The sequence below is a fragment of the Panthera leo genome, chromosome A1, assembly GCF_018350215.1.
Source record: "Panthera leo isolate Ple1 chromosome A1, P.leo_Ple1_pat1.1, whole genome shotgun sequence".
NCBI lineage: Eukaryota > Metazoa > Chordata > Mammalia > Carnivora > Felidae > Panthera > Panthera leo.
Genome location: NC_056679.1, coordinates 5,910,294 through 5,937,308, shown reverse-complemented (window position 1 = coordinate 5,937,308; position 27,015 = coordinate 5,910,294). Strand labels below are relative to the sequence as shown.

The following is a 27,015-nucleotide window of genomic DNA, read 5'->3' as shown; positions in this document are numbered from 1 at the left end:
CTTGGGTTCCTTCTATATCTTGCCTATTGTAAATAATGCTGCAATAAACATAGGGGTGCATATAGATCTGTGAATTTGTGTTTTTGTTTTCTTTGGGTAGATACCCAGTAATGAATTACTAGATCATATGGTAAATATATTTTTAATTTTTCATGAAATCTCCATACTGTTTTCCATAGTGGCTGTACCAATCTGCATTCTCACCAACAGTGCATGAGGGTTCCTTTTCCTCCACATCCTTGTTACTGTGATTTTTCATTATAGTCATTCTGACAGGTGTAAAGTGATATTTTATTGTGGTTTTAATTCGCATTCCTGTGATAATTAGTGATGTTGAGCATCTTTTCATCTGTCTGTTGGCCATCTATATGTCTTCCTTGGAAAAATGCCTATTCAGGTCCTCTGCCCATTTTTAATCACACTAATTTGGGGGGGGGGGGTTGAGGGGAATACATTTATATTTGAATAAGTTTATATACATAGGATGTTAACCCCTTACTGGATATGTCATTTGCAAATATCTTCTCCCACTCAGTAGGTTGCCTATTCATTTTGTTGATGGTTTCCTTCACTGTGCAAAAGCTAATTTTGGTGTAGTCCCAATGGTTTAATTTTGCTTTTGTTTCCATTGCCAGAGAAGACATATCTAGAAAAATATTTCTACGTCCAATGCCAAATTGACATTTCTTTTAGGAGTTTTATGGTTTCAAGTCTTACATTTAGGTATTTAATCCATTTTGATTTTATTTTTGTGTATGATGTAAGAAATTGGTCCAGTTTCATTCTTTTGCATGTAGCTTTCCAGTTTCCCAGTACCATTTATTGAAGGGATTGTCTTTTACCCTTTTTATATTCTTGCCTCCCGTGTCATAGATTAAGTGACCAAATAGGTGTGTGTTTACCTCTGGGCTGTCTATTCTGTTCTATTGGCCTGAGTGTCTGTTTTTGTGCCAGTACCATAATGTTTGGATTACTATAGCTTTAGTACCATAATGTTTGGATTACTATAGCTTTGTAGTACATCTTGAAATCTGGGAGGGTGATATGTCTGGTTTGGTTCTTCCTTCTCAAGATTGCCTTAGCTATTTGGGGTCTTTTGTGATTTCATACAAATTTGAGGACTGTTTGTTCTAGTTCTGTGAAAATGTTGGTGTTTTTATGGGAATTACACTACATGCATAGATAGCTTTGTGTAGTATGGACATTTTAACAATATTGATTCTTCTAATCCATGATCATGAAATATCTTGCCATTTGTGTCATCTTCAATTTCTTTCATCAATATTTTACAGTTTTCAAAGTACAAGTCTTTCACCTCCTTGGTTAAGTTTACTTTTAGATATTTTATTATTTTTGGTGCAATTGTAAATGAGATTTTTTTTTCTTGATTTCTCTTCCTGCAGCTTTGTTATTAGTGTATAGAAACACAACAGATTTATGTATAGTAATTTTGTATCCTGCAACTTTACTAAATTATCATTACTCATAGTCACTTGGTGGAGTTTTAAGGGTTTTTCAAATATAGTGTCATCTGCAAATAGTGACAGTTTTACTTCTTCCTTACCAATTTGGATGCTTTTTATTTCTTTTTCTTGTCTGATTGCTGTGGCTAGGACTTCCAGTGATCTGTTGAATAAAACTAGTGAGAGTGGACATCCTTTTCTTGTTTCTGATCTTAGAAGAAAAGCTCTTAGTTTTTCACCATTGAGTATAATTTTAGCTGTGGGTTTTTCATATAAGGCCTTTAATATGTTGAGGTATGTTTCCTCTAAACCTGTTTTATTGAGAGTTTTTATCAAAAATGGATGTTATATTTTGTCAGTTGCTTTTTCTGCATCTATTGAGATAATATGGTTTTTATCCTTTCTCTTGATGTGATGTATCACATTGATTGATTTGTACATATCGAACCACCCTTACATCCCTGGAATAAATTTTACTTGATTGTGGTAAATCATTCTTCTAATGTATTGTTGGTTTTAGTTTGGTAATATTTTGTTGAGGATTTTTGAGTCTATTCATATCAGAGATATTGGCCTGTTGTTTTCTCTTTTTGGTAGTGTTTTTGTCTGGTTTTGGTGTTAGGGTAATGCTGGCTTTGTAGAATGAATTGGGAACTTTTCCTTCATCTTTTGTTTTTTGGAATAGTTTGAGAAGAATATGTATTAACTCTTTTTTAAAAGTTTGGCAGAATTCGTCTGTAAAGCTATCTGGTCCTGGACCTCTGTTTGTTTGGAGTTTTTTGGTTACTAATTCAATTTCAATATTGACAATCTGTGTGCTCAGATCTTCTATTTCTTCCTGATTCAGGTTTTGAAGATTGTATGTTTCTAGGAATTTCTTCTAGGTTGTCCAATTTTTGGCATACAATTTCTCATAATATTCTCTTATAATTCTTTGTATTTCTGTGGTGTTGGTTTTTCTCCTTTCTTTTTCCTTTTTTAATTTTTTAATGTTTATTCATGTTTTGAGAGAGAGAGGGACCGAGTGCAAATGGTGGAGGGGCAGAGAGAGAGGGGGACACAGAATCTGAAGCAGGCTCTTGGCTGTGAGCTGTTAGCACAGAGCCCGTTGTGGGTCTTGAACCCACGAACGTGAGATCATGACCTGAGCCAAAGTTGGTCACTTAATGGACTGAGCCACCCAGGCACCCCTCTTCTCCTTCATTTCAGATTTTATTTGAGTCATTTTCTCTTTTTCTTGATGAGTCTGGTTATACTTTATCAACTTTATCTTTTTAAAGAACTAGCTCTTGATTTCATTTATCTTTATTGTTTTAGTCTCATTTTATTCATTTCCACTCTAATCTTTATGTTTCCTTCTTTCTGCTAGCTCTGGACTTAGTTTGTTCTTCCTTTTCAGCTCCTTTAGGTGTAAGGTTAGGTTGTTTGGAATTTTTTTCTTATTTCTTGAGGTGGGCCTGAATCACTATGAACGTCCTGCTTAGAACAGGCTTTGCTGTGTCCCAAAGATTTTGGAAAATTGTGTTTTCAATTCATTTGTCTCCATGTATTTTTTGAGTTTTTCATTAGCAGCAATAAATGGTGTTGATGATGGGGACCCTGACATGATGTGACGAGAAGTCCACTTTACCTCTGTGTTCCATCCCAACAAATCACCTCACTCTGAGCAGGAGGAAAATGCCAGACAAGCCAAACTGAGGTCATCCTCATTGATCCATTGGTTGTTTAGGGGCATACTGTTTAGCCTCTATGGGTTTGTGTTTTTTCCAGCTCTTTTTTTTTTTTTTTTTTTTTTTGTAATTGATTTCTAGTTTCATACCATTTTGGTCAGAAAAGATGCTTGAGATTATTTGAATGTTCCTAAATTTATTGAGACTTGTTTTGTGCCCTGATATGTCATCTAGTCTAGAGAATGTTCTACGTGTACTTGAAAATAGTGTGTATTCTGTTGTTTTGGATGGAATGTTTTGTTTATATCTGTTAGGTCCATCTAGTCTGATCTGGTTCACAGACACTGTTTCCTTGTTGATTTTCTGTCTGGACAATCTATTAATTGATGTAAGTGGAGTATTAAAGTCCCCTTCTATTACTGTATTACTGTCAGTTTCTTCCTTTATTACTGCTAATGTTTGCTTTTTGTGTTTAGGTGCTCCTATGTTGGGTTCATAGATATTTACAATTGTTATATTCTCTTGGTGGATTAATCCCTTTATCATTATGTAGTGTCCTTATTTGTCTCTTGCAATAGTCTTTGTTTTAAAGTCTATTTAGTCTGATTTAAGTATTGCCACCCCAGCTTTTTTTTTTTTTTTTTTTTTTTTTTTTGGCTTCCATTTGCATAGTATATGTTTTTCCATCCTTTCATTTTCCGTGTGTATGTGCCTCTAGGTCTAAAGTGCGTTTCTTGTAGGGAAGCTTATAAATGAGTCTTGCTTGTTTTTATTTATTCAGTTACCCTATGTATTTTGATTTGAGCATTTAGTACATTCACATTTAATTATTGAGATATTTATTGCCATGTTGTTGTTTCTGGTTGGTGTTGTAGTTGTTCTCTGTTCCTTTATTCTTTTCTTGCTCTCCTTCCTTGTGGTTTGATGGCTTTCCTTAGTGTTATACTTGGATTTCCTTCTCTTTATTGGTTATGTATCTGTTGTAGGTTTTTGATCTGTGGTCACCACCAGGATCAAATATATGACATCTTATGTATGTTGTAGTCTATGTTCATAGTTACTTAAGTTCAAACACATTCTAAAAGCACTAAATTTGGGGGTGCCTGGGTGGCTCAGTTGGTTAGGCATCTGACTTCAATTAAGGTCATGATCTCACAGCTTGTGGGTTTGAGCCCCACATTGGGCTCTGTGCTGACAGCTCAGAGCCTGGATCCTGCTTTAGATTCTGTATCTCTCTCTCTCTCTCTCTCTCTCTCTCTCTCGGCCCCTCCCCTGCTTGAGCTTTGTCTCTTTGTCTCCCTCTCAAAAATAAACAAACATTAAAATTAAAAACAAAATAAAAGCATTTTTTTGCTATTTTTATATTTGTACATTTTATATTTTTATATTTGTACATTTTTACACCCCCTCTATGTTTTATGTATATAATGTCATATTTGACATCATTTTATTTTGTATATCTCTTAACCAATTTTCTGTAGATAACTGATTTTACTGCCTTTGTCTTTTAGCTGTCATACTCATGTATAAGTGAGTTATTTACCACCTTTACTATATGTTTGCTTTTATCTATGAAAATTTTTCCTCTTATAATTTTCTTCTTATTATGACCTTTTCTTTCCATTTAAAGAATTTCCGTAAACATTTCTTGTAAGGTTGGTTTAGTGGTGATGAACTCCTTCAACTTTTGTTTGTCTGGGAAATTCCTTATCTCTTTTTCTATTCTGAATGGTAAACTTGTTGGATAGAATATTCTTAGTTGTAGGTTTTTGTTTTTTTTTTTTCTTTTGGCACTTTGAATCTATCATGCTACCCCCTTTGGCCTGTAGTTTCTGCTGAAAAATCACATGATAGATTTATGGGGTTTTCTTCTTATGTAACTCTCTGCTTGTCTCTTTTTAAAAAATTCTCTATCGTTACTTTTTTGCCATTTTAATTATTATATGTCTTGGTATGGACGTCCCTGGGTTCATCTGGTTAGGGACTCTCTCTGCATTCTGTATCTGGGTGTCTGTTTCCTTCCCCAGATTAGAGAAGTTTTCAGCTATTATTTCTTCAAATAAGTTTTTTGCCCCCTTCTTTTTCTCTTCTTTTTCTGAAATCTCTATATTTGAATGTTATTGATGATGTCGCAGAGTTCCCTTAACCTATTTCCATTTTTTATTATTGGTTTTTCTTTTTGCTGTTCAGCTGGGTTGATTTCCATTACCCTATCTTCCTGATCACTAATCTGTTCTTCTGCATCCTGTAATCTGCTTGTGGTTTCCTCTACTGTATTTTTAATTTCTGTTACAGAATTCTTCAGCTTTCACTGGTTTTTCACATTTTCTGTCTTTTTTTTGAAGTTCTCACTGAGTTCATCCACTCTTCTCTCAAGTTCTCTGAGTATCTTTAGGACCATTACTTTGATTTTTTTATCAAGCGTATTATTTTTGTTTCATTTTGGTCTTTTCCTATGATTTTGTCTTGTTCTTTCATTTGTGACATATTCTTCTGTCTCCTGATTTTGTAACTCTGTGTCTATTTCTGTGTATTAGGCAGGTTGGCTACATCTCCTGGACTTGAATGTAGCGGTCTTTAATAGGAGTGGTGCCTATAGTGCAATCTCCGTTGGTCCCCAGGACAACATCCTCCAGGGTGAGACAGGAGGGCTCAGAATGTGTGGGCTGTCTTGCACCCTCCACTTATAGCTGGGCCTCAGTTATTCTTAGTTCAGACAGCTGCAATGACCCATTTTTTCTTCTGTTGGTGCCCTGGACAGGGTTTGCTCCCTGCACTGTGGAGAGGCATGTCTGCGGCTACTGTGGGCTTGTTGGTGGGCAGGGCCAGCAGTCAGCCAACCTGTCTGCAGTTGGCCTTTCTGCCATAGCTGCACATGCACCGTAGGGCAGGGCTTGCTTTCTGCAGAGCCAGCCAAGACGCCTGGCTGCAGAAACTGTGGGCGTGTTGTTATATGGGGTTATGTCTCCCTCTCTTCAGGGCAGGAGTCCCTTTGGAGCGGTGCTGGTCCCTGTGGGAGCTGCCTGCAGGGTCTGTTGGGCAGCAGCTGCTTTGCTGGGATGCCTGTTGAAGAATCAGGCAGGCCGGATGGGGAGGGTCCACAGGGGAATGCTGGGCTGGGGCACCTGATGCTAGAAAGGTGGATGAAGAGTGTTGCTGGCTCCCACAAGCATCTGGCTATCTAGCCTGGGGGAAGGAAAGAGAAATGTCTTCTGCCAGCACTCTTGTTCCTGGAAAAATCTCATGCAGATTCCTGCCCCTCCAGGCACATGTTTTAAGATTAGTCAGTAAATCTTCATGTATACCCCATGTGCTTTTCAAACTGCTGCTTCTGTATTGGGCCTTGGGCTGGATTGTTTAGTATGCTGGCCCTTTAAGGGCAGGGACTCAGCTTTCCCTCGCTCTCTGGCTCTCCCACAGTTAAGCCTGATGAATTTTAAAGTTTTTGGATTGAAGCCCCACTGGCCTTCAAGCCAGATTTTATGGGGACTCATCAGTGTGGGTCCCCAGGGCTGGGGGTGCCCTGTGTGGGGTCACATCCTTTTGCTTTTTGGAACTTGTGCTGTCTCTCCCATTTGCGGCTAGTTGTGCTGGGGATTTGGTTCCCAAATGCAGCTCTGCCTTTCCTGCCCTTTTTGGTGTGGCCTTTTCTATGTGATGGAGCTGTTATCTCTGTGTGTTTGTGGGGCGAGGTGGATTCAGGTTTCTCCTGTTCTGCCATCTTCCCCAAACTCCTGGTCTTTCCGGTTATTTTTAAAAGTTTATTTATTTATTTTGAGAGAGAGAGAGAGAAAGCAGGGCGGGGGGAGAGAGAGAGAGAGAGAGAGAGAATGCAAACAGAGGAGAGGCAGAGAGAGAGAGAGAGAGGGAAAGAGAGAATTTCAAGCAGGCTCCACACTGTCAGTGCAGAGCATTACGCCCTGCTTGATCTCAGGAACTGTGAGATCATGACCTGAGCTGAAATCAAGAGTCGGAGGCTTAACTGACTGAGCTACCCAGGCGCCCCTTTCTGATGTTTAAATGTAGTAGATTCATTAGAAAAAAAGAAACACACCCGTGATGGTTTTCTTTGTCCATGGCATGGCCTAGGCCTTTGGGGGTAGATGGATTTAAGATAGCTTTTAATAATAAAGCTCCTGGGAGGGAGAGAAGGGAGAAACATTGCTGGCTCTTGTTATCCTTGAACTATAAGACAGATGCTGATTAGGAGTTCTGTTATAAGAATTACAGGCCATTAGAAAATGTGGAATACATCTTGCTTGTCTACTGTATTCGTAGTTCTTAGTTCCTCAGATGGAGAAAATTCTTTCTTTGTCCTGACATTGTTTTCAGGTAACAATGAGTGTTCAAAAACGACAAAAAAATCTTCAGAAAAGAGTCAGTGTTTTATAATAATATTTTATCCACTTCTGGGTTTCCCTTTGGTGTTTTTAGAGTTCAGAGTGTGAACTGACAGTGGTAATTTTCTTTTTGCCTACAGCACAGCCAAGTACAGCATATGGTCATTCCTCCCTCGATATCTGTATCTGCAGTTTAGCAAAGCTGCTAATGCTTTCTTCCTGTTCATTACTATATTGCAGGTAATATTCCTGAACACATTACTGGATTATGCTTTTTTTAAAAAAGAAAAATGTAAAAAGCTCATTTAGCTGAAATAAAAATTGAGCGTACAGAATAAATTGAAACACGGCAAGAAGAGAACTCTCTTCTTACAATATTTAAGTTACTCAGTAAGACTTCGAAATTCTCATTTGGGGGATGAAAAATGTGTTGATGCCCAGTAGATGAACTGGCCCACAGTTCTTCCTGATTTAGATCATTAATGAGATATTATTGGACTAACTTTTATAATGTATGCCACCTCCATGAGAGGATAATTTCATTATATTAAAAGAAAGAGTTTAAAGAAAGTCCAAATGCTAGTTTGAAATGGCTAATTTTCTTTTCTTTTTTTAATATTTCAGTAAGAACACTTAATGTGAGATCTACCCCCTTAACAATTTTAAGTGTATGATATACCAGTGTTAACCATAGACATCTGTTGTACAGCAGATTTCTAGGACTTCTTAATCTTGCATAACTTAGACTTTATGCTCATTGAATAACAACTCCTTATCTCTCCCTCTCTCTAGACCCTGACACCACCATTTTACTCTGACTCCATGAATCTGACTACATTAGATATCTCACATAAGTGGATTCTTGCAGTATTTGTCTTTCTATAGCTTACTTCATTATAATGCCTTCAAGATTCATCCACGTTGTTACATGTGGCAGAACTTCGTTCTTTTCATAATTTTTTTTAACGTTTATTTATTATTGAGAGACAGAAAGACACAGAGCGTGAGCAGGGGAGGGGCAGAGAAAGAGGGAGACACAGAATTCAAAGCAGGCTCCAGGCTCCGAGCTGTTAGCAGAGCCCAATGCGGGGCTTGAACTCACAAACCGTGAGATCATGACCTGAGCTGAAGTTGGCTGCTTAACCAACTGAGCCACCCATGTGTCCCAGAATTTCCTTCTTTTTAAAATCTGAATAATATTCCATTGTATAGATGCCACATTTTCTTTATCCACTCATCCATCGACAGACATTGAGGTTGTTCCCATATCTTGGCTATTGTGAATAATTCTGCGCTGAATGTGGGAGTGCTGCTATCTCTCCAAGATCCTGGTTTCAACTTTTGGATAAATACCCAGAAGTGGGATGGCTGAAGCATATGGTAGTTCTATTTTAATTTCTTTGAAAAAGTTCCATATTATTTTCTGTAACAGCAGCACCATTTTATATTCCCAACAGAAGCATACAAGGATTCCAATTTTTTCACATCCTCACAAACACTTGTTATTTTCTGTGTTTAATTAATAGCCATCCTAACATGTGTGAGGTGATACTTCATTGTGGTTGTGAATTTCATTTGCCTGGTGACTAGTGACATTGAGCACCTTTTCATGTACCTCTTGGCCATTTGTAGGTTGTCTTTGGGGAAATGTCTATTCAAGTCTTTTGCCCATTGTGATTGGATTATTATTATTTTTTTTTTCCTGTTGATTTGGAGTTCCTTCTATATCCTTACCAGATGGAGGGTTTTCAAATATTTTCTCCTATTTTGTAGGCTGCCTTTGCATTTTTTTGATGGTTCCCCTTGTTGCGCAGAAGAATTTTAGTTTGATGTAGTCCCACTTGTCTGTTTTTGCTTTTTTGTTGCCTGTGCTTTTGGCGTCATATCCAAGAAATCTTTGCCAAGACCAACGTCTGGAAGCTTTCCCTCTGTGTTTTCTTTTAGGAATGACATCTTTTCAAAACACTTAAATTCAAGGCCTTCCATAATCTGGTTTATTCCTGTTTCTTCAACCTTGTTTTTGTCATGAACCCTACAACCCAACACAATCTAAGAGGCAAGTCTCCTCACAATTCTTCAGTTTTCTTCTTCTCTTTAGACCTTGGTTCATTCTATTCTCTAACCCAGAAGGCACTCATCTGGCTACACCCTACCCATTCTCTTAAAGGCATAACTCAAAACCATCCTCCTCCAAACTCCACTAAATGCCATGTCCCATGCTAATTTCTCCCTTCCTTATCTTCTGTAGCAGTAATCTGTGCTATACATTATAATTGGTTTTATTTCTCCTGGCAAACTGCAAATTCCTTGAGAATAGAAACAGTGCCTTCAAGGGGCACCTGGGTGGCTAGTAGGTTAGCTGTCCCACTTCAGCTCAGATCATGATCTCACAGTTGGTAAGTTTGAGCCCTGCATTTGGCTCTGTGCTGACAGCTCAGAGCCTGGAGCCTGCTTCAGATTCTGTGTCTTCCTCTCTCTCTGCCCCTCTCCCACTCACGCCTTGTCTCTGTCTCTCAAAAATGAATGAAAACGTTGAAAGAAAGAAAAAAAGAAAAGAAACAGTGCCTTCAAAACGGCCAAGCTTTGAGATAAGAATTTAATGAATCTGTTGAATTGACCTTAAACATAAGATTGGCATTAGCACAAATTTATAGAGATCACATAGTGTGTACCAAAACCTGGGCATGAAATTAATAATTCAAGGGTGAATTGTCAGACGTAGTTCTCCCTTTGGAGAGCGGGTAGTCTTAACATACAAGTGCTGTAAGAAATATTTATAAAGTGCTAGGGGAACACAGCCTACTCTGGGCTTGAGGGCGAGTGGTTCAGGAAAAGGTACTGAAAAAGAAGACATTTGAGCCAAAGACTAGAGAATGAGGAGCTTAACAGTAAGTAGAGGTCAGTGGAAGAAGAGAAGACCTTTGGGGCACAGAAGACCGTGTGAGCAAAGGCACAGCAACTGGAAACACTGGTCGCCTTTTGTGAGAACCAGGGACCCAGTGGGGGAGGGAAAGAGGTAGACTTTTCTCCAAGAAGGTCTTATATGTTTTGCATTGTGAACATTTAAAGTGTTAAAATTTTCTCTAGCATGTGAAATGTTCTGGAAATGGTAAAAATTTTGTCTGGAGTGTAGAGAAGAAGCTCAAGATGTTGGCCGAGGCCAGGTAATGAGAAGCTTTGTGAGCTACATTCAGAAGCTTGGACTGTAGTGAGAAGGCAGTGACAGTCAGGAGCTACAGTGAAGCGACCAGCTCCGGTGAGGCTTTAACTGAGGAAAAGAGAGAGGGGGGCCTGGGAGCAACACGACGGGCTTGGGGTGCACTGCAGAGAGATGGAGAAGTCAGGCAGAGGCAAGTTCTTTGGATGGCAGGTTTCATTGATAGCCTCAGTGATCCTAGAACCTCTCCCTTTCTTCCTCTGTGTCTGACTGCTTTTAAAGTAACCACAAGAATTATTGAGCGCTTCAGAATAGATACTCTTTGGCTGCACAAAGAAATAACAAGCAGGAAATAAGGCAGCATAGAGAGTATCCACTCTCTAGACCCAAGTCTAGAAATACAGGCCTGAGAGCTGTTCTAAATCTGTTAAAGGATCTCCTTTACAACCTCATCTACCCTTGCGTCCATCAGAAAACTGCCAGTCTGCTTGTCACTTTATTTCTCCTATCTTTAAACAGTGGGGCATAGCCCCAGAGCCCTCTCCACAGGTAATTTGTACCCAAGCAACGTTATTCTCCCAGGCCTCCAAAAAATTTCTCTTCCACCTCAAAAAGAAGCAAGATTCGGTTAAGATAACTGACCTTCTGGCTTTAACTGTTTGGAAAGGATGCTATCTTAGACAATTAAGTTTTGAAAGCTTCAAATACAGTCAGCTTCAGAATACAGTCCAAGCCTCTGAATTCAAAACGTAATAACAGTATTCTCTTGGGAAGGTGACATATGACTGAAGCGTTAAGTAGGCGCACTGGTGGCTTTCCCATAATGTAATGTTTCACACCGTGCTCGAGGGATGGTTTCGATGTGCTAAGAGTCTCTTTTTATTTAACACCGTGTGTTGTTTTCATGTCCTGGGTATGCCACGAGTAGCCTGGCTTTTAGTGTTAAGCAAAATACAAGAAAAATTTATCATAGAATTCATAGTGTAACTCTGTTTTCGCAGCAAATTCCAGATGTGTCTCCAACGGGAAAATATACAACTCTCTTGCCTTTGATGATTATACTTACCATTTCAGGCATCAAAGAGATTGTAGAAGATTATGTAAGTTTACTGTTAGTGAAATGTTCTCAAAACTATTGCCTTGAGTACATGAGGTGTATTTCTTGCTCTTTTTCCTAGCTGCGTGTTTTGCAACTGGTATAATTCTTTAAACCTGTAGTTGTTGTGAAATGTGAATTAAACTCTAAGGTTTCAAATTTTAAAGTGTGTGTGTGTGTGTGTGTGTGTGTGTGTGTGTGTGTGTGTGTTTGAGAAACCAGCAGGACTTAATAGTGGTCATAAGAACTATAGTATCTTTGGGGATATAATGCAACCAGAGGTGAAGATCCTAAGAGGTCAGGAATTGTGCAGTGACTTCGTTTCTCCTTTAACCTTGTCAGAGCTATAATTTCACGAGAGCCTGCAGGTTTTAGCTGTGAAGGAAAAGAAGAGAGACATTTAAGATTGCTTTCTGTTTGCTCTGACCCTACCTCATAAAGACAGCTGGGCCACTCCAGTAGAGGCCCCTTCCTCCTCACTCACAATCCTCATGCTCATTTTCCAAAATTGCTAACTATTTGTTATTCATATTCTTGTGCCGAATTCCTTCATATCTTATTAAGATAGGACATCAGGAAAATCTGTTTGGTTGCTGGTCTTTTGATTGGTTTATAATAGGAAAGAATTTCTCAAACTTGATTTAAAGCCTTGGGCTAAATTGGAGCGAAATCCACGATTGCTACTTATGTGTTTAACTATAAATATAGTCATTGAAAGCAACCTATAATGTGCTAGCATTTTCAGTAGCATTCATTATGTAGGAGGCCCTGTAAAATGTGCGTGCGTGTGCGTGCATGTGTGTGTGTGTTTGCATGTGTTCACTTAAATGGAGCCACGGACAGGTTAGTGACCTGCGAAGCCTGCCTTAGTAAGAGGCAGAGCTGGGATGTTAACCAAGGCAAGCCGTCTCCCGAGGCCACACTTAGCCCCTCCCTTAGATGACCTCTCATTTAGGAGAGTCAGATAAGGGCAAAACGAAGAAGAGACTGACAGGTTTGCTGCCTCTGTTCTTTCTTAAACCTACTGTGACTTGTATTATAATGTGAATTATTCACTCTGAACTTCCGATGTAATGGATTTTTTTCTATAACAGAAACGACATATGGCAGACAGATTAGTCAACACAAAGAACACAATAGGTAAGATATTAGACTAAGCTTTTATCTCTTCTCACTGTAAGAAAATACCCAAATTGACCAAATAGATACACATACTGTGTTTCATAACGTTCTATTATTTAAAGGAATAGAGACACAAAAAACCAACAACCAGAAGGAAACTGTTGCCATATGTAAGAATCATCAATTATGTTAATTAGGATAAAAGAAAAGAAAAGAGATGGGAAGTTGGAATATTTGGGATATGAGCAATTCTTACGTCAATCGAAAAGATCTGGAGGGGCACCTGGGTGGCTCAGTCGGTTAAATGTCTGACTTCCACTCAGGTCATGATCTCACGGTTCAGGAGTTTGAGCCCCGAGTTGGGCTGTGTGCTGACAGCTCAGAGCCTGGAACCTGCTTCAGAGTCTGTGTCTCCCTCTCTCTCTCCCTCTCAAAAATAAACATTAGAAGAAAAAAAAAAGATCTGGGTGTTACATAGTCTCTCCCAGTCCTAGTTTTGATATGTGCTATCTTGATAATTGATTAGAAATATAGGTTATTTTTTGGGCTATCAGCCAGTATTTTAGCATGTAGCAGCGAACTTCTCAGGAGTGGAAGTAACTTAACATAGCTTCTACCTGTCATCTGTCTATACTTATGTTACATTATATTATACATATTGCTCTATTTTGGTGCAGTGTGTGTGAACAAGGTTTACATATTTTTCCACTTTATGTCAAGGTTAAATTAATAAAGACAGTACCCTGTAAAGAAACACATTTAGATTTTTGGAAAAGTATCTTTTATTATTTTGGACTTTACCTAATATAATTGTTACAGTTAATATATAGCTATATGTTTTTCAGTGTTCAGAGAGAATGAATGGAAAGTGATTATGTGGAAAGAGGTAAGAACGTATTTGAACTTTTAGTAAGAAGCGCCTACCATATATATTTATTTATTATTATTTTTTTTTATGTTTTATTTATTTTTGAAGGAGAGAGAGACAGAGCATGAGTGAGGGAGGGGCAGAGAGAGAGGGAGACACAGAATCCGAAGCAGGCTCCAGGCTCCGAGCTGTCAGCACAGAACCCGACGCGGGGCTCGAACTCACGGACCGTGAGATCATGACCTGAGCCGAAGTCGGACGCTTAACTGACTGAGCCACACAGGCGTTCCTGGCGCCTACCATATTTAAAGTTACAGATTTTTATCTATGAAACATGATGAAGGAAGTAGAGGATCAAAGAGAATTAAGTATATTTTGCTCAAGGTCACACAGCCCACAAGTGGTGAAACTAGGATTTGAATTGAAGTCTAAGTGGGTGCAATCTACATGCTTCCTAATGTGCCTCTGGGTTACTTCTGTGTCATTTCCTGGAATATCTAAAGATGATGCTTCACAGACTGTTGCTCAGGGTAGAAGGCAGCCTTTATGTGGAGACTACCTCAGGGGATGTTTTCGTGAATATATTTTCCTTGGGATATAAATAAAAGGCATACTGGGGCTAGATACCGACTCTGTCCTCATCAATAATTAATTGCTGAGGTGCCTGGGTGGCTCAGTTGGTTAAGCGTCCGACTCTTGATTTCGCTCAGGTCATGATCTCATGGTTCGTGAGATCCAGCCCCAGGTCAGGCTCTGTGCTGACAGTGAGGTGCCTGCTTGAGATTCTGTCTTTCCCTCTCTCTCTCTCTGCCCCTCCCTGGCTTGCACCTGTGCGTGCTCTCTCTCTCTCCCAAAATAAATAAACTTAAAAATAATAGGAATTAATTGCTGACCAGTGTAAAATTCCTTTGAAGGCTAATTATAAGAATGTTTTGATTTCTAGGTATCAGTATTTCTTTCCCTAAGAGAGATAAAACAGTCATGATTGCGTTTTGCTCCTCTCATTGAGACGAAGAGAACAAAGCCACTGACAGATCCACTCCATTCCTGATGGCAGAATGTCAGGGGAGAATGACAAGAGGAGAGGAGTGAGGCTCCAGCGGGTGGGCGGGGTGCTTCTCTCAGAGCAGAGGTGACTGCATGGTTGACTTTTAATTTACCCCCAGTGCCTTCCACTGGAAAAGCAGGTCAAATAGCTAGAGCCAAGGCCCAGGAATTGTTCTCTGTCTGACTCCTTTTATACCTGTACAATCAAATGGAGCACTCTAAATATCAGGGGCTTACAAAAGGAAAAGGGAGTTGGTTTGGAGGTACTGTGGGCAAAACAGAAAGAGAGCTTGTAAGACATGACCACCCTTAGGGGAATGACTGCCTGCTGTCAGTTCCATGAATGCATAATTTTCGGGGTCACTGTTGTTTCGGGGGGGCGGGGCGGAAATCTAATTACAAAGTTTCAACTTGTCTCAGTCTAGCCATTGTTAGATCTTATTGTAAATTAGTCGTTTATGTAAGTTACAAATTTATTGTTCACTGCATTGTGAATTTTTATGTAATATGTAAGCTGTGAATGTTTATTTGTCAATCTATTTTTCTCCCCTGCTGTTGCACGTGTTCTCTGCCTTTGTAGACACATGCAACTTTTAAGGTTCTCTCTTCACTTTGATATGGAAGTATTTAATTAACCTTTGCCCAATTAGTGAAGGTAGACATGATCTGTGTGATCATGCCATAAAAAGGAAAATAGAGTCTCCTTTTCTCTTCCTCTTCAGAAGATATCACTATTATTTTTTCCAACATAGTTCTAGAAATTGGTTTATGAGAGAATTTTGCCCTCTGCCCCTCTGCTTTTCTAGCTGCCCAGGAAGGGCCTGCCACTTTTAAGACTAATGTCCTCAATACTTAGCACCGTGGAAATAAATGCTCAAGGGGTTTGTCAAACAAAAAGTACACAAGAAGAAAGCATCAAGAACTCATATTGTTTTCCTTCTGTATTGTTCCTAGTATTTACATCTCTCTCTTACTTACAAGTTGGAATTCATTTATACATTCAGCCAACAAATATTTATTTATTTGTTCATTCATTCATTCACTCATTCATTCCCTGTTCCACATAAAGTTCACAGACCAGCAGAGAAAAACACATCATTAGGCAAGCAGTTACAGCGTGATGGTGTATGAACAGCGTATCACGGGAAGAATACTAGTACCAGTAGGCCTGTTTGGATTTCTCAGCCTTGGCAGAGCTTACATTTTGGGCCAGAAAATTATTTGCTGTAGGGGCTGTCCTGTGCATTGTCGAATGTTTCGCAGTATCCCCGGCCTCCGGGCACTTGATGCCAATAGCACGACCCCCTAAAACCCCAACATCGTGACAACCAAAAATGTCTCCAGACATCGCCAAAGGTCCCTGGTGGAGGGGGAGGGCAAAAGAGACTCTGGTTAAGAGCAACTACTTTAGAGGAATGAATCCCTGAAAAACTAAAATTGTTCTAATGTAGCCGAAGTTTCTTAGCATGGCTTCAGGATTTTTGTATCAGAATTTTTCTTAAGAATATTTGACATGTTTTGCCTCTATCTGTGCTTTTAGAATTTATGCTTCGGTTGTTTCTTTCCCGGTTTAAAAGGTCAAGGTGGGTGACATTGTGAAGGCCTCAAATGGACAATTCCTTCCTGCAGACATGGTTCTGATTTCTTCCAGGTTAGTCACGTTGGTGTGCATTTAAGGAACTTTTATTCTGAATGAGAAATTTTAAGGAAAACAAAGGCCTACCCTACTCACCCCTTTCTCCATCCATCTCTCTATAGTATAGACTAGTACCTGCAAAGTTTTACTGTGAAAGGACTCATAGTAAATATTCTCAGCTTTGGGGGCCATGCAGTCTCTGTTGTGGCATCAAAACAGCCATAGGCAACATGTAAACAAATAGGTGCGGCCGTGTTCCAAAAAAACTTTATTTATAAAGAGGCAGGGCTTGCATTAGGCCTGTGGGCCATAGTTTGCTGACTGCTATTCTATACTTTTATTATCTTTTTCTTTAATTTCCCTGGGCATATTTTCTTCTTTCCTAATTATTAGATTAATTCCATCCCTTCTATAATTTCTACAGACGTTCAGCAAAAATTCGAAAAATTTATACCTGTCTTATTTTAATCTTACGGCAATTCTGAGATGTTCCCATTCTATAAACAAAGTGACTCGCACAGAGAGTAAGTGATTTTTTTGGTACCATTAAGTGGGTTCATGTGAGACCCAAATTTAAAAACACAGTCTCTGGTCTCTTTGTAGAACTTCATTGCTTTATTCACTGGCTGTTTTAGAGGAAACTTACACAGAGACTCCCTGCAATGGGTATTTCCTTCCCATCAGGTGGCGTCTGACCACCTTCCTCATGCTTCTGTGTTGTCCCTCCTGGGTTTCCTCCTTGTTCTCTGTAAGGAGAACATAGTCTAGGGCATCTGTGGGTAAGAGTGGCTATAGTCATGAACACAGCTGCACTTGACATGTTGGGTAAACTGGTTCCCTAGATAAGTCATAATCATCTCAAGGTAAAAAAAAAAAAGTTCCTAGCCATCTAGACACACGTCACTCTGCAGCATAGAGAGATTTCTTGGGAAGAGAAGCAGATTTGTTCTAGAGCTATTGTCCAAGCTTCTTGAAAAGCAGTAATTCCAACATTAGCTCTTTTTCCTACCAGATGCACTTTGTTCTTTTGTCATGGTTGCGTTAACCCACCGGACAGAGGAACTTACTGTTGCTGATGTGTTTCTCTTTTGGGTTTGGTTAGGGTTATGGGGTTGACATAGGAGCCAGAGATGTACCATAAAGTGTTTTGTTTTTATAACCTCTACATTATTTGTTTGTGTGACTTTCTTTACCTCTTCCTTTCTCTCAAAAAAGTACTACTTATATAGAAAACAGTATTTTTTTTGGAGTAGGAGAGAAGTAAGGGGGGGGGGACAAAAATCATTATTCTTGGACTTTTTTCTGGCATTTTTATAGATTATATTTTCTAAGTTTTCACCCTACCCCTGCTAAACAATTCAGATACACACATATGTGCACGCACATGCATGCACCTGCGCATTCGTGCGCGCGCGCGCACACACACACACACACACACACACACACACACACACACACCCCAGTGCTTATTTGATTGGGCATAAAAGTAAGAAAACCAGATTGAAGCCAAGAATGAACTGAGAATCTCGGAAGAATCTTCCTAAGAATCTTGGAAGGTAATCGTGTGCCAATATAGGCTTTTCCCCCAAGGGTTTCTGCCAAACCATGAAGACCATAAGCGTCCATTTTGTTAAGCTTAGTGAGTACAAGAGACAGGGATAAAGCCCAGGGGACACCCCTATGTGGAGAACTGGGTAGGGGATTCTTGCATAAAGTTGAGAATTACAATCTTAGTTTAGGTAGAATGAAAAGTAAAACCTGCCATGCTGTAGGGGGCAATAGAGAAATGTGCTTGCCTTGACTTTGGCACAGAGGGGAGGGGAGACATTCCCTGTGAGAATTCAAGCTGACTCATGCACATATGAGCTCTGAATTCACCTGGCCTGTGGGGTGAAAAGATTTTAAGAAGAGAATTTAATGTCATCATGGAAAATAAAAAAAAACACCTCTAATTAATTAGAAGGAGATAAAACAGAGAAAAGAAAAGGCAACAGTCCAAAAGATAATGGCTGACAGGTTTTCAGAATTGTTGGAAGTCCATCCCTTGGATTCACTGGGTTTCCTGGATCTGAAGCTAGAAGTAAATAATAGGAAACATCAGAGTCATTGTGAGTGTGATAATCAGAATTGTGTTTGTATTGTTCAGAATGAGGATGAAAATACCAATTGGCTAGAAACCTTAAATTCTGGATTATTTGTGTAAAAATTTACTTTAATATCTAAAAGATTAGACATAGAGGATATAACTTCCAGCCATATCAAGGGGAAAGATTATTTGAGCAGAAGGAAAAAGCCCTCAAAGGTAACTAAAAGAATAGAAAAAAGAGGCAAAAAGAGGGAGAAACAGAATGCACATAATCAGGTAGTAGAATAAAGAAAAATATATCATCAATTATAATTAAAGCAAATGGATTTAAGAAGTTAAAAAGAGAAGGTTATAAAATTGTCCAGCTATATGTTTATAAGAAATTCACAAAACACAAGTGCTCACAAAGATTAAAATCAAAGGATGAAAAAATACACACAGAAAATAGTAAAGAAAAGAAGTCCAGAAGAGACGGTATCACTATTAGATGAAATAGGTTTTGAGGCAAAAAGCGTTGAGGTAAAGCCTCATTGAAGAAAAAGAAAAGAGCCATTGCACAATAAAAGTTTTAATTTATGGAGAAAAGAGGAAACTTATACATCTACAAGAAATTTACAAACCCCACATCATACTGTGATGTTTTAATATTTGCTTTCAGGAACTGATCAAATGGAGAAGAAAGTCCATATGGAGGTAGAATACTTGAAAAGCACAATAACAACCTTGAAATAATGGCATGTATAGAACAGAACTTTTTGGTGTATTATACCAAAAAGTGATGTATACACAATCTTCAAGCACAGTTAGGAATATATGTCAATATATTCTGTCATAAGACAGAATCAACAGATTTTAAGAGACTGGTATCCCATAGGCCACCTGCTCTGACCACAATGCTATTAAGTTAGAATTCAATAATAAGATAACTAGGAACCTTATGTGTTAGAAATAAAACGTACCTGTAACATGGGTCAAGGAGGCAATCATAATGGAAATTGGAAAATACTTAGATTTTAGTACTTATGAGAATGCATCGAATCTCCTGTGTTATAACTAAATTTATAGACATTTTCATTACAAAAGAAATAAATGCAAAAAAAAAAAAAAGAGCTAAGAATCCAGTCTAAGAAAATAGCTATAGTACAAAAGAATAAACTCAAAGAAATCAAACATAAGGAAATAATAGAGATAAGAGTAGAAATTAATGGGGTGCCTGGGTGGCTCAGCTGATTGAGTGTCTAACTCTTGATTTTGACTCAGGTCATGATCCCAGGATCATGGGATCGAGCCCTGCATTGGGCTCCGCAGTGAACATAGAGCCTGCTTAAGATTATCTTTCTCTCTCCCCCTCTGTCCCTCCCCACCTCTCTCAAATTAAAAAAAAAAAAAAGTAGAAATTAATGAAAGAAAAACAGTGGAGAAGATCAAAATGGGCAAAGCTTGCTTCTTAGAAAAAGACTAATAAATGAAAGTTTGGTAAGATTAATCAAGGAAGAAAAGGAAAGGCACAAATATGTGTATTTGTTTAAAAATTGAAAATTTGATATAATTATAAATGCACCAGAGATTAAAGAGAGGATCTTATGAAAGTTTTATGATCTTGTTTTAGCATTTAAGTGAAATTCATAAACCCATAGGAAAATATAATATACCAAAACTTATTCTAGAAGAGATATAGAGCCTGAATGGTCCTATAATCATTAAGGATATTATATAAGTAGTAAAAAAACAAAACAAAATGAAACCAAAAAAACACATAAACTTCCCACAAAGAGACGATCAAGACCAGACACTGTAACTGTCAAATTCTATCAAACATTCAGTGTAGAGAAAATACCAATTTTCTAATAAACTCCTCAAAGAAATACCAAGAATATCCTCTAATTTTCTGAAACTGGTATGAACTTGACACAAAAAAATTACCAAATACAGAATGAGAAAGGAAACTGACAAGTCCATTTTGCTGTTAATTTTAATATAAAATCTTAAAACCTGACAGTATAAAAGATGGTAATATGTAATGATCAAATGGGGTTTATCACAGGAATGTATATATTTTTTTTAATAAGGAGTCTGACTCCATTTTTGGATCTTTGCTGACAGCTTTTAAGCCTCCTGTCCTCTTCCCCCTCTGCCCCATGTCTAGACTGGCTGACAGAAAAGCCTGTGTGCTCCCTCCTTTGGCACCTGCAGGAGTTTCAAATCATGTAAGCCTCTGCTTGAGTGAGGGCTTCCTCCCTAACCACCAAAAAAGCCCCACCCCTAAGCCTGTCTCCTTTACCTGCTCTCTTAAGGCATTGCTGGATCAGCTTCAAAGGTCTGCCCTCTTCTCCCTAGAAAACCTTATCATGTATATAATCTTCCCACCCTTTTGGTGTGTTTGTGGCATCATCAGTTTTGACACTCAAGCCAAATTTTGGGTGGATGGCTGGCTGATCCTGCTTCTAAAGGGTAACCACAACAGTTGTTTTTTTTTTTTTTTCTTATTAGGAAATCAGTTGACTTTTAAATGAGGAGGAAAAAGTTACAAGCAAAAAATTTATACATATATATATATATATATATATATACACACATATATACATATATAAGTACATATATCTATCTTTTATATTTACTTATATAGTATATATATGGTCATATATATATACTGTGTATATATATATTATATTTATATATATATATATTTATATATATGCCATATGTGTCTTTTATGTTTACCTACGTGGTACTTTTAATGGTACTCTTTTTTTCTCCATGTGGATTGAGATACTGCCTTTTGACCTTTCATTTTAGTCTGAAGAAACCCCTTCAGTATTTATTATAGGGTAAGCCTGCTGTCAACAATGTCTTTGTTTTTATTTATCTGGGAATGTATTAGTTCTTCATTTTTTGAAAGGTAGTTTTGTTGGATATGGCATTCTTGGTTGATAATTTTTTTCCAGTGCTTTGAATATGCCATCCTAGTACCTTCTATCCTCCAAGGTTTCTGCTGAGAAAGATTTGATAGTCTTTTTTATCATCTCTTCAAAGTGGTGAGTAGCTTTTCTCTTGTTGCTCTCAAGATTTTCTCTTTGGCTTTAATTTTCAAGTTTGATTAGGATTTGTCTAGGTGTGGTTTCTTTGAGAATATTTTACTTGGAGGCTTATTTTGTTGAGCTTCTTGGATCTGTAGATTAATGCTTTTCATCAAATTTAGGAAGTTTGGGGTATCATTTCTTTAAATACTTTTTCTGCCCCTTTCTGGATTCTTTTGGGACTCCCATTATATGTATGTTGCTATGTTTGTTTGTGTCCCACAGGTCTCTGAGGCTCTGTTTTTTTTTTTCTTTATTCTTTTAAATTTTTATTTCTTAGCCTCAGTTATCTCAATTGACCTATCTTCCAGTTTGAGTCTGCTCAAATCTGAGCAGTGGATTTTTCGTTTCAGTTATCATACTTTTCAACCCCAGAATTTCTATTTGCTTTCTTTTTTGTAATTTCTATTCTTTATTGATATTCCCTATTTGAGGGGACACGTTCTAATATGTTATTTCTTTTGACATAGTTTCCTTCAGCTATTGGAACATATTTAGTATAGCTGATTTACACCTGTCTGGTAAGTTCAATGTCTGGATTTGTTCAGGAAGACTTCCTATTGATTTTTAATCTGTATATGGTTCATACTTACTTGCTGCTCATGGTTTTCATGTTTCGTGTTTTTTTGTTGAAAATTGAACATTTTAAGTAATATAATGTGGCATCTCTGACCATCAAATTCTCTCTCCTCCCCAGGATTTCTTTTTGTTGCTTTTCATTAGAAGTTTTTCTTTTAGGAGGCACCTGGGCGTGAGTTTGAGCCTCACGTCGGGCTCTGTGCTGACAGCTCAGAGCCTGGAGGCTGCTTTGGATTCTGTGTCTCCCTCTCTCTCTGTCCCTTCCATGCTCATGCTCTCTCTCTCTCTCTCTCAAAAATAAATAAAAATTTAAAAAGAAAGTTTTTCTTTTAGGCTTTTTGGTTAGTCTGTTGTTTTCCCTAACTTATACATCACCTCAGATAGCTGCAACATTAAAATACTTTCCTGTAAATGTTCTCAACGAATGTTTCTCCTACACCCACCACTGTCTACCTAGATTTGAGCACTGGGTAAGCTCTGGGTTAAGTCACATAAAAACAAGCCCTTCAGGTGGGACCTTCCAGAGACCATCAGACAGGTGAAATAATAACTTTTTGGGAATAAGGCTTTGAAAGAGGTCATTCTCTTTTATGCTCCCTCAGTACTAGATATGTGGACTGTTATTTTTTAAAGCTGCTACTTAGCCCAAAGCAGGAGGAAGTTAAAATATTACCAAGCTCTCTTTAAAAACAACAAGATTTGGCTTTTTTTTTTTTTCTGGAATAAAATCTCCCTGGATTGATTTAAATCTTTAGTTAATTTTCAGAGTTGTGAAAAACTTGATTCTGGTAATTTTTGTCAGCTATCTCATTGTTTCATAGAGGAGAAAGTTTTTGGAAGTTCTTACTTTGTTATATCACTGACATCCTTAATGAAGATCTGTTTTTATTTTGGGGTATATGGTCTTGGCTGGCAAAATTAATAGATTGTTTTATTTTAAACTTGATACTGCTGTGAATAAGTCAAAAGAGATAAGACTGAAATCAAGACTTTAATGACAATTTTTGTTATTCTTTGTGGCACTCCCCGCCTCCCCAAATAATTAATTTTCATGAGTGAGTTGCATTTGACATGGAGCAAAATCTGGCAAGACAAATGTTTGTTAATTCAGTGTTAATTTCTTCACTGGTGAGGTTAGATAGAAATGGAGAAGCCCAAATGTAGTGTTTGAGGATTTCAGCTCTGTCCAGAGTTATCCTAAAGATTTACCCTCATTATAAAGGCCATAGAGCCTGAGCTCTTGGGAACTACCACGGACACATTTTAGAAAAGAACAGAATTTTAAGTTTGACCTAGTTGTGATGCTGGTCTGTCCTGGCCTATATAACATATCCTGTTCACCGTCAGCCATTTCTCTTTTTGAGATTAAAGAGTAATCACACAGCTTTTGAAGGGTAGAAAGTTCTCTACTACAGGGTGAATTTTAGGCTGGTGGTATCAGACTGTTAATATCTCCCGGAAAAGTAACTGTGGTCTTTTCGGTTTTGAAGAAACAGAGCTGTTGATGTAGGTCCCATTTCATTGTTCATATTATTGGGAAATTAGTTTTTTTGACAGATAATAATTCAATGTTATTTGCTTTATTTTCCTTAGTGAACCTGAGGCAACATGTTATGTTGCAACATCTAATCTGGATGGGGAGACAAACCTAAAAATACGGCAGGTAAAGACACCTTTTTAAATCCTGATTTTATGCTTAAGCTCACAATGTCAAGTTTTGTCAGGTGCCAATTATTTATTTTTCATGAAGAAAAGTATCTCACTACTCTGGTGTAGATGTAATGAGTCCTCAGCAGTTATTTACAGGGTACTTTAAAAAAAACAAGTAGGAACTAGGTAAGAAAAAAGTGTCCTATAAAATTCAGGTCATAAAGGATAACATACCTTTGAGCATGCTGTTTTGAGGATATTTTTGTTAGTGCTTTGGTAATATAACTATCTTCATGATAAATATCATAATTATTAATCTAAATGAGCTCTGAGTGATCTTATATAACACTGCTTTTTAAACTATCATTTGAATTTCGGAGTAACTTGTGATTATGAATGGAAGGAGATAGTTTTCCAATTAACTTCCTATTAATGGAAAAAAGACATTGATCTTTAAGATCATTGCGTCTTGGGTGCCTGAGTGGCTCAGTCAGTTGAGTGTCCAACTCTTGGTTTTGGCCCAGGTCATGATCCCAGGGTTGTAGGATTGAGCCCCGTGTCGGGATCTGTGAGGAGTGTGGAGCCTACTTAAGATTCTGTATTCATGTGCTGTTCTGTTCTCTCTGTTCATGTGCTCTCTCTCTTCCTCTCAAAAAATAAAAAATAAAAAAAAATAAAATAATTGAGTCTTTGCTTTATCACTTGGCTTCAGAAAGGAAGCCCCTGATTTTACATTTGAATATTTACATGTCTGCTAATCTTTTTTGCAAACATTAGTGTGATTGAAAGTGAAAAATATGTATTTAGGATTTATTAAAGTAATACATCATCTTTGTAAAAATAATACAAACAGTACAGAAACCTAGGCAGTGTATTAACCCTTCTCTATCTTCTAAATCCCACCTTTATCCCCAGTACTAATTGTTGTGATAGTTTGGTGGTACCTTCTTGAATTTTAAAAATGCAATTATAGACTTCTGTTTCAGGAGAAATGAAGTAGACATGTTTTCTTCTATTTTCCTGCTAAGTACAACTAAAAAGTTTGGACATTATGTAGAAAACAATTATAAGGAGACATTGAAAGTGTCATTGAAAAACATTGAAAGAGTGACAGAAGAAGGTAGATTGTGGGACCTTAGAACCCATGGAACAACATGGTGGTGAGTTCCCTGGGTTTTCCTTTTGCCTTGTATATACCAGGTTTGGGACTGAAGAAACCAAAAACCCAGAAAAACCAGTGGACACAGACCCAAAAAAAGGATGGTCCAACAAAAGCCTCCTTTCTCTAGTCAAAGGACTGGGAAAAGGGCAGAGAGTAAGACAGAAACTTTGACAACGGCCACTCTACCCCAGCCAGACACGGAGTGAAAATATGGTCCCATTCCCACCTCTGCCAGCAAAGGTTGAATGTAGAGCCTTGACTTCCACCATTACCATCCTGAAATGAGGCACCAACTCCGCCACAAAGATGATGTCAGAGAAACCAAGTAGGAAGCTAAGACTTTGATTTTGTAATAAGGGTGGCAGTAAGGCCCTCTCCTCTTTCCACAGTGTCAGTGGAGACGACATGGACATCAGTAATAAGGTGTTCCAGTCTCTTCAATGATGGGGGCAACAGGGCAGCCAGAACTCCCACTCCTGTCCAGCTGTAACAAGGGGCCTCCCCATTTGGCTGTCAACAGAGGCCAAGGGTGCAACTTGTCCTTCTACCCCCATCTTGCAGTAATGAGGCAACACCTGCTTCCTCTGTCAGAGTGGTGTCAAAGGAAGCCACCTAACACAGAAAGCTTAAATGATATCCAGATCTTATAATACCCCAAATGTCCAGATTCCAATAAAAAGTAACTTATTATGCCAAAAACCAGGAGGATCTCAAACTCATTGAAAAGACGACAGCTAATGCCAACACCAAGATAACGAGATGTTAGAATTATCTGGAAGCGATTTTAAAGGATCCATTGGGAAAAAAAAAAACTCCAATGAGCAACTACAAACATTCCTGAAACAAATAGGAACATATAAAAAGTCTCAGCGAAGAGACAAAATCTCAGCAAAGAAATAGACGACCCAATGGAAATTTTAGAACTGAAAAGTACAAAAAGTACTTAAGGCATTAAAAACTCTCAAGTGATGAACTCAACAGCAGAATAGAAGGGACAGAGGAAAGAATCCATGAACTGAAAGATAAAGCAATAGAAGTTGCCCAGCTTGAATAACAGAGATAATAGGCTGAGAAAAAAAATGAACAGAGCCTCAGAGACCTGTGGGAATATAACCGAAGAGCTCACATTCGTGACATGAGCTACTGGAAGGGGAAAAGAGGGTGGAGCTGAAAAACTATCAGAAGAAACAGTGGCTAAAACTTCACAAATTTGCCAAAAAAACGTAAACAAACTATAAATTTAAGAAGCTGAGTGAACCAAAAAGGATAAACCCAAAGAAATCCATACAAAGACACATTATAATCAAACTTCTGAAAACAAAAAATATTTTAAAGTAGTTGAGAGAAAAAAGATACTCCCTATAGGGGAAAGACCATTTGTATAAAAGCAGATCTCTTATTAAGACCCATGGAGGTCAGGGGAGCCTGGGTGGCCCAGTCGGTTAGGCATCTGACTTTGGCTCAGGTCGTGATCTCACGGTCCGTGAGTTCGAGCCCCGCGTTGGGCTCTGTGCTGACAGCTCAGAGCCTGGAGCCTGCTTCCGATTCTGTGTCTCCCTCTCTCTTTCTGCCCCTCCCCCACTCATGCTCTGTCTCTGTCTCTCTCTCTCTAAAATAAACATTAAAAAAATTTAAAAAAGACCCACGGAGGTCAGAAGGAAGTGGCATAACATTTAAAAAATGCTGATAGGGAAGAACTGTCAGTCCAGAATCATGTATGGAGCAAAAATATTTTTCAGGAATGAAGAGAGAATTAAAACATTCCCGATTGAAGGAAAAAAATAACAGAGTTTGTTGCCACAAGACGTACTGTAAAGAATGGCTAAAGGAAGGAAGGAAACCATAAAAAAGGAACATAAGAAACAAGGAATAAAGAATATGATAAGCAAAAATAAGGCCAAACACAATACGCTTCTTTTCTCTTCAGCTTTCTAAATTATGTTTGATGGTTGAAACAAAAATTATAAAGTTATCTGATGTGGTTGTAAATGTATGAAAGAAAATCTATAAGGTATGTAACAGAGGAGGGTAAAGAGACATAAAAGGAAGCAAGGCTTCTATA

General features: G+C 38.2%; 1 protein-coding gene across 11 annotated transcripts in view; it reads left to right on the top strand.

Moving 5' to 3' along the window:
• The window catches only part of LOC122217771 (phospholipid-transporting ATPase IB-like), a 220,755-nt gene that overhangs the window by 25,028 nt on the left and 168,712 nt on the right, over positions 1–27,015 (top strand). For 10 of the 11 annotated variants that reach the window (XR_006201859.1, XM_042935461.1, XM_042935374.1 and 7 more), the window contains 6 exons: positions 7,614–7,713; positions 11,632–11,730; positions 12,821–12,866; positions 13,694–13,734; positions 16,341–16,414; positions 23,735–23,804. Coding sequence is in view for 10 of the 11 variants with exons in the window: in XM_042935461.1 (XP_042791395.1) it covers positions 7,614–7,713; positions 11,632–11,730; positions 12,821–12,866; positions 13,694–13,734; positions 16,341–16,414; positions 23,735–23,804 (430 nt within the window). In the remaining variant the exon portion in view is untranslated. The remainder of the gene's footprint in view (positions 1–7,613; positions 7,714–11,631; positions 11,731–12,820; positions 12,867–13,693; positions 13,735–16,340; positions 16,415–23,734; positions 23,805–27,015) is intronic. The other variant, XM_042935929.1, reaches the window with a different exon arrangement.